Genomic DNA, 11,897 nt, shown 5'->3' with positions numbered 1-11,897 from the left:
TTTCTTTTAAAAGCATTTTTTTTGCCTTTAAAATAAAAAAAAAGCAACTCAACTGGGATCATCAGAGCCTTTTAAAAGCATTTTTTTAACCACTTCTTCGACCGAAGAGGTTGTAGAAAAAATGCTTTTAAAAGGCTCTAAAGATTCCAGCTGAGCCACATGATCATCAGAGGCTTTTTTTTCTTTTAAAGGCCAAAGGAAAAATTGTTTTTAACAGTAAAAAAAAGCAAAATCCTCTGATGATCGCGCAGCTCAGCTGGGCATGGTGGGGGGGGGGGCAGGGATTTTTGCTACCGGTTCTCCAAACTACCTGCCGCCATCACTACCGGATCGGGCAATCTGGTCCGAACCGGGAGCATTTCACCCGACCCAGAGGAATAATCTCACTCACTAATAAACCTTCATTATTTTGCAGTGAATGCTTTTTATTCAGAGAAAAGCTCAATCTTATATGCATCAATAAAAGAAAATGGCAGGAGGAGTTTAGAACAGCAGTTCCCAAGCTTTTTGGCACCACGGACCGATTTCATAGAAGGTAATTATTTCATGGATGGGGGGGGATGCTTTCTGTTTCATTCGCTCACCCGCCACTCACCTCCAGCTGTGCAGCCTAGTTCCTAAAGGGCCATGGTACCAGTCTGGGAGTTGAGAACCCCTGGTTTAGAGGGAAAGTCTCCCCCATCCAAAATAAATAGCCGTCTGGCCTGGAAGCCATCTTTTTCGTTGGCTCTTCAGGCCTGCCAAATTTACTACTGTGGGAAACTGGGAGGGGGGGATTGTATGGAGCCAGGGTGATATATAGTCAAAATAACATTCTTTTCTCAGAGAGTCAAGGCCATCTTGCCCTGCACCTGAGAGGCATCTCCAGTTGTGATAGACATGTGGGTGCAGGGGAAGGGACTTGGACTTTCCTTTGGGCGGGGCAAACTTGGCTTAGATTCGGGTTTTCCCAGATGTGCCAATATGCCATCTCTAATAAAATGGAACTTTGAGGAACTTCAAGCCTTGGAGATTTCTTTCATTGGGGGTGTTCCTTGGAACCCTGATAATAGTATTCTTCCATTCCATATGGGAATTTTAAGTGACTCAAAATATGAAGTTTCAACCATACTGCTCTATTGTCCACGTTTCAGTAAGTGGCATTTTAGAAAACCTGTATTTGAAATGTGAACCATATACTGGTATCAGATATATCAGTATGTGGAAGAAATCCTTCTTGATGGCGGTATCAAAAAGATAAAAGAATTCACAGGCTAGAACTTGGGAGAGGAGATTCACCCCACAGGGTTACAGACCAACCCTTAGGGGTCAGCTCCACTCACCCCGTCCAGACTACCTCGCAGGGTTGTGGTTGCTGCAGGGGGAAGCCATGTGGCCTGGATAAGGTGAGAAAACAGAGAGAGGAATTGAATGGAGTGAGAGATTTAAAAAGATGTACGATTTATCCAGTTAAACTTTAGAATCTGATTTATATTATTAAATTGATATTTGAGATTTAACTTACATTTACATTTAATAGAAAGTAATAGTTAATATTTAAGTGAATTATTTTTTATTTTCAGATAAACTATATAAAATTTATAATATTTGATATTTAAGTTATAGATTAATTTAAATTACATTTAATAGAAAGTAATGATTAATATTTAAGTGAATTATTTTGTAGATTTTATTTTTGTATAAACTTTATCTTGATTTATATAAAATTTATAATATTTGATATTTAACATAGATTAATTTAATTATTCACTAGAAAGTAATGGTTAATATGTAAGTGAATTATTTTGTAGATTTTATTTTTAGATAAACTTTATAACTTGATTTATATTAAATTCATATTTGATATTTAACTTACAGATTTAATTTATGTTACATTTAATAGAAAGTATTTAATTAACGGTAATATTTAAGAGAATTATTTTTTACATTTAAGTATATATATCTATATAAATACCGTGTTTCCCCAAAAATAAGACTCTGTCTTATATATTTTTTTTAACTCTGAAATAAGCGCTTGGCTTTATTGCCATGCGCTCAAAAGCCCAATTAGGCTTATTAAATTCATAATATTTGATTCTTAACTTACAGATTTAATTTATGTTACATTTAATAGAAAGTATTTAATTACCGGTAATATTTAAGTGAATTATTTTTTACATTTAATGGTGTATTTCGCCACAGAAGAGAACAACTGCTTTGTGAGGAATTGCCTCGGGTCCTTGCGGCCTTTTACCCTCGTGATCTCCAACCATGTTGGGGCGTGGCCATGACCGTGGTGGGGTAAGGACCTTTCCTTCACTTCACAGGGCTTAATAATGAAGATTTATGAGGATTAATGCTGTTTGGAATGCACCGTTATGGATGAAAGTTAATAAATCATGAAGTGGAAGTGTTAATAGCCCAGCAGACTGAATTTAAAACTGAAAACAAAAAAAGGACTTTGTTTTGAAGTTCAAGCTGGTTTGTTTTTTTTTTTCTCTCTGCCGACGTGGAGAAAAAATGGCGCTGATTAAGCTGTGAGGTAATTGTGTTTCTTTGTGGAGTGAATATGACTCATAAGTTACTGATAAGCTACTAACGAGTGCAAATAAGCCGTTTCGCTTCAATTAAAAGATTGTCGTCCCTTGATCTTCATCAAGACCCTCTGTAAAATTGGTTTGACTGCTGTCCTTTGATCTTCACTAAGACTCTTTGAAAAATTGGAATCCCAGTTTGAGAAATTTTTTGGTTTGTTTTTTCAAATGACTCAACAACCTTCAGAAACGCAGCAAATTGCTGCAGCTTTAAATAAAATTGGGGGAAAAATAGCAGCACTATCAGAGCGTATAGATAATTTGACATTTAAACTGACATCCGAAGTGCAAAATTTAAAGCAAGATATGAATGATAACTTTGCTAAACAAAAAGAGGAAATGACAATGATTAAAGATGAAATGGAGCAGCTGCATGTGCATGAGGCAGAAGTAGATCGGCAAATTGGCAAAATATTTTATAAAATGAGCAGCAAGATAAGAGAATTTGTCTTTTGGAAGAAGAGATGAGGAAATATAATTTTGTTATCAGAGGAATCTCGGAAGAAAGGAGGATAAATTGAAACAGCGGGTTTTGAAATGGATTAATGATTTGGATACGCAACTTACGTTCACAATAGCAGACCTGGCAAGCGTGTTTAGAATTGGATATAGAAGGCAAAATGGTTCTAACAGGAATGTGCTTGTCAGGTTCGCAAATCTTGGTGATAAGTTGGAAGTTATGGCCAAGTTAAGAGAGTTGGGAGATGCTTTGAAGTTTGAAGGGAAGACTATTCAAGTCTTCCCGGATATATCAAGAGAAGAAAGGGCATGGAGATTTTTTTTAAAACCAATTACAAAAGTTTTGAGAGATAATGGAATTAAATACAATTGGAGGCCACCACAACAATTGAAATTTTTTTATAAAGGAAGGATGCGTACAATCACCCCAGATATAGATGCATTATTATATTTACGGGAGCTTGGACTGATTGAGATGGAGGATTTAATGGAGATAAAAGATCAAATGCTTCAGATGGGTGGAACATACGTGGAAACATCAATCTCAGAAGAAGAAAAAGGGGCTATTGGAGGGCAAGACTCCAAAGGGTTAAAGAGGAAAGAAATATCACCTGTGTTGGTTGAACAGAAGAAGAGTCGTGAGGATACAGTAGGAGAAGAAGCAGATAAGAGTCTTGGAAAATATGAAGCTGAATGCGGGTCATCGCTATCTTTTTTTGAGTGATGAATTTAAATAGACAGCCCGAAAGAAGTGCCCCGGGCATTGGCACGTCCCCTCTCCCCCATTCTCTTTATAGAGGCGAAACCGATGAGGATGTGGGGGAAGAAGATTGTTTGTACTTTATTGTTTGTTTTGTTTTTTGTTCCTTTTTTGTTTTCTTATTGTTGTTTATATGGTAGTTTAATGTCGGGTGGTGGGGGGCACAGAAAGGAAGATGCGGGATAGGATTAAAAATTTATATTTTAAATGGGAGTTATAAAATAATGTCATGGAATGTGAAGGGTACAGGAATCAGATTAAAGAAGAAGATTGGAGCTTAAGATTAAAAGGATTTACCAGACATTTTATTTTTACAAGAAACCCATCAGAAATCTGAAGATTCAAATAGAATGTATATAAAAGGTATGCAAATATATGAAAAGCATTTGGAACTTCAAAAGCTAGAGGAGTTGCAACACTGATATCAGATAGGGTGTACTTTGAAAACATAAGGTAATTTTGGATGAAGATGGAAGATATGTAATAATTGTTGGAAATCTTAATGAGGAAAAAGTGACACTTGTTAATTTATATTTACCGAATGAAAACAAAGAGAATTTCTTGAAAAATAACAAAATTTTGGAGAATGAAAGTGTAGGAAAGTAATTGTGGCTGGGGATTTTAATTAATCAGAGATAAAATAGACAGTACTAATCCCACCCGCTGTGGAGGAGCAAATAAAATGGGGATTTTAAATATGTGGATGCTTCAAACGGCGTGGTTGATGTGTGGAGAGAGGTTAAAGGAATTGAGAGAGTATACACTTTTTTCTAAGATATATAATACATATTCTAGAATTGATTATATTTTTCTTTCTAAAGATTTGTTGAATAATGTGGATAAGGTAGATGTGGGAATTTTTAAAGATTCTGATCATGCAGAAGTTATGGTGGACTTAGATTTTAATTTTGAGAAAAAGAAGCTATTGGAGATATGACGAAATTGTATAAAATGAAAAGGATAAAAATGGATACTTAAAAATTGGAGGAAAGTTGGAGATTAAATGATAACGGGAGGTTAAATTTGAAATTGTTTGGGATGCGATGAAAGCGGTGTTTAGAGGAGAGTATTAAATTATCAAGTAGGAAATATAAAAATTATAAAATTAAAATGGAAAGAGATAAAAATCAGATTAAAGAATTGGAAAATCAATTTTGCTTACTAAAGAAAAAAATTCTTCAGGAGCTTAATATGTTAAGAAATAAAATGATAGAAGAAGATACAGAGTTAGTAAAAGAAATTTGAGATTTTAAATAGGAATTTTTGAATTTAGTAATAGAAATTCTAAATTATTGGCAAAGATGGCGAAAGATAAAAGAGAGAAGAGAGAAATTGGAGTTTTGATAGATGATAGAGGTATAAGATGTTATAAAATTAGAGAAATGTGAAGTGGTTAGAAACTTTTTTCAGAATCTATATTCAAAGAAACCAATTAATCGGGGAAAATTGCAAAGCTATTTAGAAAAGTATGTGGTGAAAATTGATCAAACATATAAGGAATTGATGGAAGAAGATATAACACAAGATGAGATTAATGGAATAATACAAAAATTAAAATTAGGGAAAGCTCCAGGTGAGGATGGATTACCTGTTGAGTTTTATAAAGAATTTAAAGAATTAATAATACCAAGACTGCAAAAATTATTCAATGGAATATTACATGGTGGGGAAGTACCTTCGTCATGGAATAGAACGGTGATATCCCTAATTCCTAAACCAGATAAAGATTTAGAAAGGATTGAGTCCTATCGCCCATTTCTTTAATTAATCAGGATGCAAAGATATTTACTGCTATTATAAGTAATAGATTAAATAGATTTATAGATAGATATATAAGTTATAATCAAGTAGGCTTTGTGAAGGGTAGATACATGAGTGATATTGTTAGAAGAGTATTAAATATTATAGATGTAGCTGAATATAATGGTGATAAAATTGGTATAGTATCATTGGATATTTTTAAAGCTTTTGATTCTGTACAATGGGAAACAATTAAAGTAATTGTGGAGGCTTTAGGCTTTGGTAATAAGTTTATACATGTTATTTCAAAATTGTACCAAAAGAGCAGTGCAAGAGTGAAGGTGAATGGAATATTAACTGAAGAGATAAAATTAGAAGGTGGTACGAGACAAGGATGTCCCTGTCCCCAACATTATTTTTATTGGCTATGGAAATATTGACAAAATGATAGAAAAGATGAAGAATTAGAAGGATATAAGGGTATAAGATAAATTTGTATGGATGATACTTTAATTATTTTGAAAAATGTAGAGAAAGATTTGAAAAGATATATAAGCATTTGATAGAATTTGAAGAAATGACAGGATTGAAAGTAAATTGGTCAAAGTCAGAATTATTGATGGATAGTAATGGTAATGAGTCTGAGAATATGCAAGAGCAATTTGGGATAAGGATTAAAACACATTGAAATATTTGGGTATAGTGCTTTCACTTAAGGTTAAAGAATTGAAAAACTTAATTATGATGTGGTGATTAACGAAATTGAGAAGAAGATAGATAAATATAAAATTTTAAAGTTGTCTTGGTTTGGTAGAATTGCAATGTGTAAGATGATGTTGCTGCCCAAGTTCAACTTTTATTCGAGATGCTACCACTAAATCTGACAGAGAAAGATATTGAAGGATATCAGAAAAACTGGATAAATTTTGCAATGGTGGCAAAAGACCCAGATTAGTGAAGAAAATGTGGTATCAAAATCAAAAGGAAGGTGGATTAGGAATCCCCAAATTATTTAATTATTACTGTGCGTATGGTATCCGGATAGTGGTAAAAATACTTAAAGGTGAAGATAATTATTGGAGAGATTTAGAGTTAAGGATATAGAAATTTGGATCAAGGTGGTTTTAGATAAAGCAAATTTAAAATGTGTAAGTAGAAGTTATTGGTTAAAGGGATTAAGTAAAAATGTGGAACAAATTTGTTAAAATTTTAATTCGGATATAATCTTTTGGGGAGACAACTGAATTTGGCCGATTAAAAATAATATAAAACGTAATGAAGTGATTAAAGAGGAAAATATAGAAATTATTAAAGATTGGATAAAAGTTATGGGAAATGAAAGGAGGAATAAAGAAATTATTGAAAAATTAGGGTTAAGTTGGTTTGAAAAATACAGATAGAAAATGGACAAAAAACTAAAGGAAAATTATTCGATAAATAGATGTGAAACTGAATTTGAATATTTAGTATCTCGGATTATGAAAGATGAAATTGGGCTAAAGGGACTCGTTAGTAGGGTTTATAAGATTATAAATTCTGATGAAAATTACAAAGAGTGATGAGGACAAATTGGGAAAAAGATCTTAATATTGAAATACCAGAATCAGATTGGAATGTGAATTGGAAGAGTAGAATTATGAGAACTTTATCTATAAGGATTAAAGAGCACAATTATAAAGTTGTTTGGAAATGGTATTTGACTCCAGTAAGATTGTCACAAATGGATAAAAAACTAGTAAAAATGTTGGAGATGTGAGATGGAATTGGGGACTTATGAACATATGTGGTATAATTGTGATAAGGTTAAAAGTTTTGGCAACAATTGGAGAAAATGATATTTGAAATGATGGGGAAAGTAATAACATTGAGAGTGGAAACTATATTATTGTTGGTAATTAAGGAAATAGAATTAACAAAATATGAAAAAGAATTGATTAGAATTATGATTATAATAGGTAGAATTATAATAGCTAGATATTGGAAACTAGATGTGATTTTTAGAATAGAAGAGTGGAATTCTGAAATGTGGAAATTAGCTTTAAATGATAAAATGACATGTGATATTAAAATTAGAAGTGGTGTGTATAAAGAAGATATTTTCTGGAAGACTTGGAAACCATTTGTGGACTTTGCGCTTGGAACATTGGACGCTTCAGTACCTGTACCTCGAGAACGTGGATTTTGGCAATCATGAGGATATATCCGAAGACCCAAATCTTCCTTTTATGTATAGCACAAGGGTGTAATAATGTATTTTCTTTTTGTTTGTTTGTTGCAAAAAAAATAATAATAAAAAAAAAAAATTAAAAAAAAAAAAAAAGTATATAAAGTTATATAAATACCGTGTTTCCCCAAAAATAAGACCCTGTCTTATATTTTTTTTGAACCCTGAAATAAGCGCTTGGCATTATTGCCATGCACTCAAAAGCCCAATTGGGCTTATTATCAGGGGATGTCTTATTTTGGGGGGAAACGGTATATGAAATTCTATATCTTATCTATATACATATATATAAATGCATGTATATTTATGTCACAAAAATTATATATCTATATCATATCTATATCATATCTAGATGTGAGAGATTTAAAAATATGTACGATTTATCCAATTAAACTTTAGAACCTGATTTAATTAAATTGATGTTTGAGATTTTACTTATAAATTTAATTTACATTTAATAGAAAGCAATAGTTAATATTTAAGTGATTTTTTTTAATTTTTTAATTATATAATAAATAATTATTTAATTAATAATTATTTATTATTTTATATGTATAAATAATTATGCATAATTCGTATTTATATAATAAATTATATTTAATCTGTATAAATTAATTTGACAATTAAAATTATACGAATACACACACACACATTTCTATTTACTAATAATAAATCAGGGGATGGGGCTGATGGGGTTTGTAGTCCAACCCTTACACCCTGCGGATGCCAGGACTGAGGGATGATCCTGGTTCGAAGGACAGCCGGGCTTCGGGTAAGAAAGCGTGGAAGGGGGGGGGGCGCGCGGGGGACGACAAAGCCCATCACGGCGTGGCCGATGGGAGTTGTCGTCCGCCCTTTCTGGACGAGCCCGGCTTGCAGGTGGTGTCCTGAAGCCCCATGTAGCAAACTCGGAGCTTTCCCACCATCCACCCACAACATCGCAGCTGAGGAGCGACTACTCACTCAGCACCATGCCGGTCGCAACCCTCGGCCGCTTTTGCAGGCCTCTGGAGGGGACGCCGCTTTGCGGTCGCCACGGTAACCAGACGAGGCGGGGCTACGCGCGCCACTAGGCCCCGCCCACTTCGGGCGGAGAAAGCAACTCAAAGAGACGAGAGAAGAGAGCCAATTTATCCACAGTTCCGGCGCTGCAGCGAGCCACGCGTTCTCCGAGTGGCTGTCCCGACCCGGTGTCCTCTAGCCGGGAAGGATTTTAATTTCAGATGAACCAGATCAGATTAGCCAGAGTTGGAAGGCACCTTGGAAAGGTCATTTAGTCCAACCCCCTCCCCCAACCCTTCCATTATTCCCCTCTCCTCCCCCCCAGGCGCCTGTAGAATGGGTAATGCGGTCAATAAATTTGATGAATGGGCTGCAGCCGTTTGGAAAAGGCAAATCCTTGGCAGATAAATCTTAAAAGTGAAGAATTTTCCTCCTCTCCTCCGACCCGTTTCTTGGATTTGCGTGGAAAAGGTAAAGAGAAGTCGCTCGGATACCGAAATTGTTGAAATATCTGGGCGGATAGTGTTTTCTGTGAGGAGGGTCTCCAATCTTGGCAACTTTTAAGACTTGTGGACTTCAACTCCCAGAATTCCTCAGCCAGCTTTGCTGTGGAATTTGAACTCTGGGAGTTGAAGTCCACAAGTCTTAAAGTTGCCAAGGTTGGAGATCCCTGTTCTATGAGATAAGGACAGATTAGAAGCACTGGCTTTCCATTTAGCATTTGGCAGAGAGATTTTAACTGATGGGAAAGTTCATAGACTATTATTATTATTATTATTATTATTATTATTATTATTATTATTATTATTATTATTATTATTATTATTATTATTATTATTACAGATAGTCCTTGATTTACGACCACAATCGAGCCAAACATTTCCATGGCTAAGCGAGGCAGTGTTTAAGTGAGTTCTGCTCCATTTTTACGACCTTTCTTGCCACCGTCATTAAGCGAACCACTGCAGTTGTGAAGTTAGTAACAGGGTTGTTAAGTGAATCTGGTCATGGACTTTGTCAGAAAGTCTCAAAAGGGGATGCACATGACCTCAGCACACTCCCACCATCATAAATATGAATCGGTCACCATGCGACTTAACATTGATCGCATGATGCAGCGCTCATAAATGTGAAAAATGGTCATAATTCATTTTTTTCCGGGTTGTTATAACTTGCGTCAACAAATGAATGGCTGTGAGTTTATTTATTAAATGTTGTACCTTGATGAACGTATCTTTTCTTTTATGCACACTGAGAGCATATGCACCAAGACAAATTCCTTGTGTGTCCAATCACACTTGGCCAATAAAATTCTATTCTATTAAATTTGTCCTCAATACGTTTGTTTTATTTTGGCATGCTAACTTAGATGAGCCCAAGGATTGGGGTTTGAAAGTTATAACTTTTAATAACAAAGCAATTTTGTGAACCAAACTATTCAAAGTCCAAATTAACTGATGGCTCTTATTTGTAAAAGAATGAGTATCCTGCTGCCTTGTATTCTGTCTTTTTGACTTGGCAATATATTGATATTGTTTCCTGATTATTTGTAGCCTATGACCATCATTAAGTGTTGTATCATTAAATGTTAAAGGTGAAGGTTCCCCTTGCACATATGTGCTAGTCGTTTCCGACTCTAGGGGGTGGTGCTCATCTCCGTTTCAAAGCTGAAGAGCCAGCGGTGTCCAAAGACGTCTCCGTGGTCATGTGGCCGGCATGAGTCAATGCCAAAGGCACATGGAACTCTGTTACCTTTCCACAGAGGTGGTCCCTGTTTTTCTACTGGCATTTTTTTACATGCTTTCAAACTGCTAGGTTGGCAGAAGCTGGGACAAGTAACAGGAGCTCATCCCATTATGTGGCACTAGGGATTCGAACCGCTGAACTGCTGATCAACAAATTTGTACCCTATGACTATCGTTAAGTGTTGTACCTTGAGGAAGGTATCTTTTCTTTTATGTACACTGAGAGCATATGCACCAAGACAAATTTCTTGTGTGTCCAATCACACTTGGCCAATAAAAAAAAATATTCTATTCTATTCTATTCTCAGTTCCATCCTTAAAATCTATATATACAGGTAGTCCTCGAGTTACAACTGCAATTGAGCCCAACATTTTTTGTTGCTAAATGAGACATTTAAGTGAGTTTTGACCCGTTGTACAATCTTTCTTGCCGTAATTAAGTGAATCACTGCAATTGTTAAATTAGTAACATGGTTGTTCAGTGAATCTGCCTTCCCCATTGACTTTGTTTGTCAGAAAGTCGCAAAAAGAGACCACAGGACTCCTTGGACAGTGCAATCATAAATAGGGACCACCTTTGGTGGGAAGGTAACAGCATTCTGTGTGCCTTTAGTCATGCCAGCCACATGACCACCGAGATGTCTTGGGACAGCGCTGGCTCTTCGGCTTTGAAACGGAGATGAGCACCGCCCCCTAGAGTCGGGAACAACTAGCACATACATGAGAGGAATCACCAGGAGACGGTGAGTTCTAGACATGAAAGCTGCTTGGGTTTCGGCTCAGAATCCACACAGATTACTTAGATCAACTATTACGTATCAAGAAAGATTTATACAACTCTTTAAAAGAATCTCACCGACAAGGGCAGGAATTTGTACTCTGTTCTTTTCGATATTCTAGACAGACCGTTGAGTAGGACTTGGAGGGCTACGAAAAAGATTTCTGAGGCCGGCCAAGAACAAAGCGAAACACTGTTTGTACCTAAATAGGATCCTTTGAGATTTCAAAGCAGCTGAAACAGCACTGACCATGTCTGACCAGATCCAGGAGGGTTGCCCGCTGTTGATATTAGCTCATTATCTCTACTGGAAGTCAAGACAGCCATCCAGGAGGATCCTGCTTTCATTTTACTTGCCTATGTTGCTATTTTAGGTCCAGCTGGGTTTTCTTGACAGGGGACAAAGCTGAGGTACAAAAATTGTGACACAACAATAGGCCCAACAGGTAAGTAGCACCCTGTTTAGCCCTTGCAAAGGGTTGGGTTGTGTAGTTTCAGATACAGACAGAGGCTGATGGGACCCAACTGTCCTCCACCAGAGATACAATCGCTTCACCAATGCAGAAGAACAAGCTAAGCCAGTGACTACAAAGATCTACCAGGTGAGCATGGAAGA

At 35.8% G+C, this 11,897-nt stretch overlaps 1 protein-coding gene across 1 annotated transcript in view; it reads right to left on the bottom strand.

The window, feature by feature from the left end:
• Positions 1-8,744, bottom strand: part of DNAAF11 (dynein axonemal assembly factor 11) — a 57,962-nt gene extending 49,218 nt beyond the window's left edge. Inside the window, exon 1 of the mRNA XM_058174540.1 lies at positions 8,720-8,744. Coding sequence (XP_058030523.1) covers positions 8,720-8,729 — 10 coding nt within the window. The 5' untranslated portion in view covers positions 8,730-8,744. The remainder of the gene's footprint in view (positions 1-8,719) is intronic.
• Between the last annotated feature and the right edge of the window lie 3,153 nt (positions 8,745-11,897).

Source organism: Ahaetulla prasina, chromosome 3, assembly GCF_028640845.1.
Source record: "Ahaetulla prasina isolate Xishuangbanna chromosome 3, ASM2864084v1, whole genome shotgun sequence".
In the NCBI taxonomy this organism is placed as follows: domain Eukaryota; kingdom Metazoa; phylum Chordata; class Lepidosauria; order Squamata; family Colubridae; genus Ahaetulla; species Ahaetulla prasina.
This window is presented reverse-complemented; position numbering and strand designations above follow the sequence as displayed.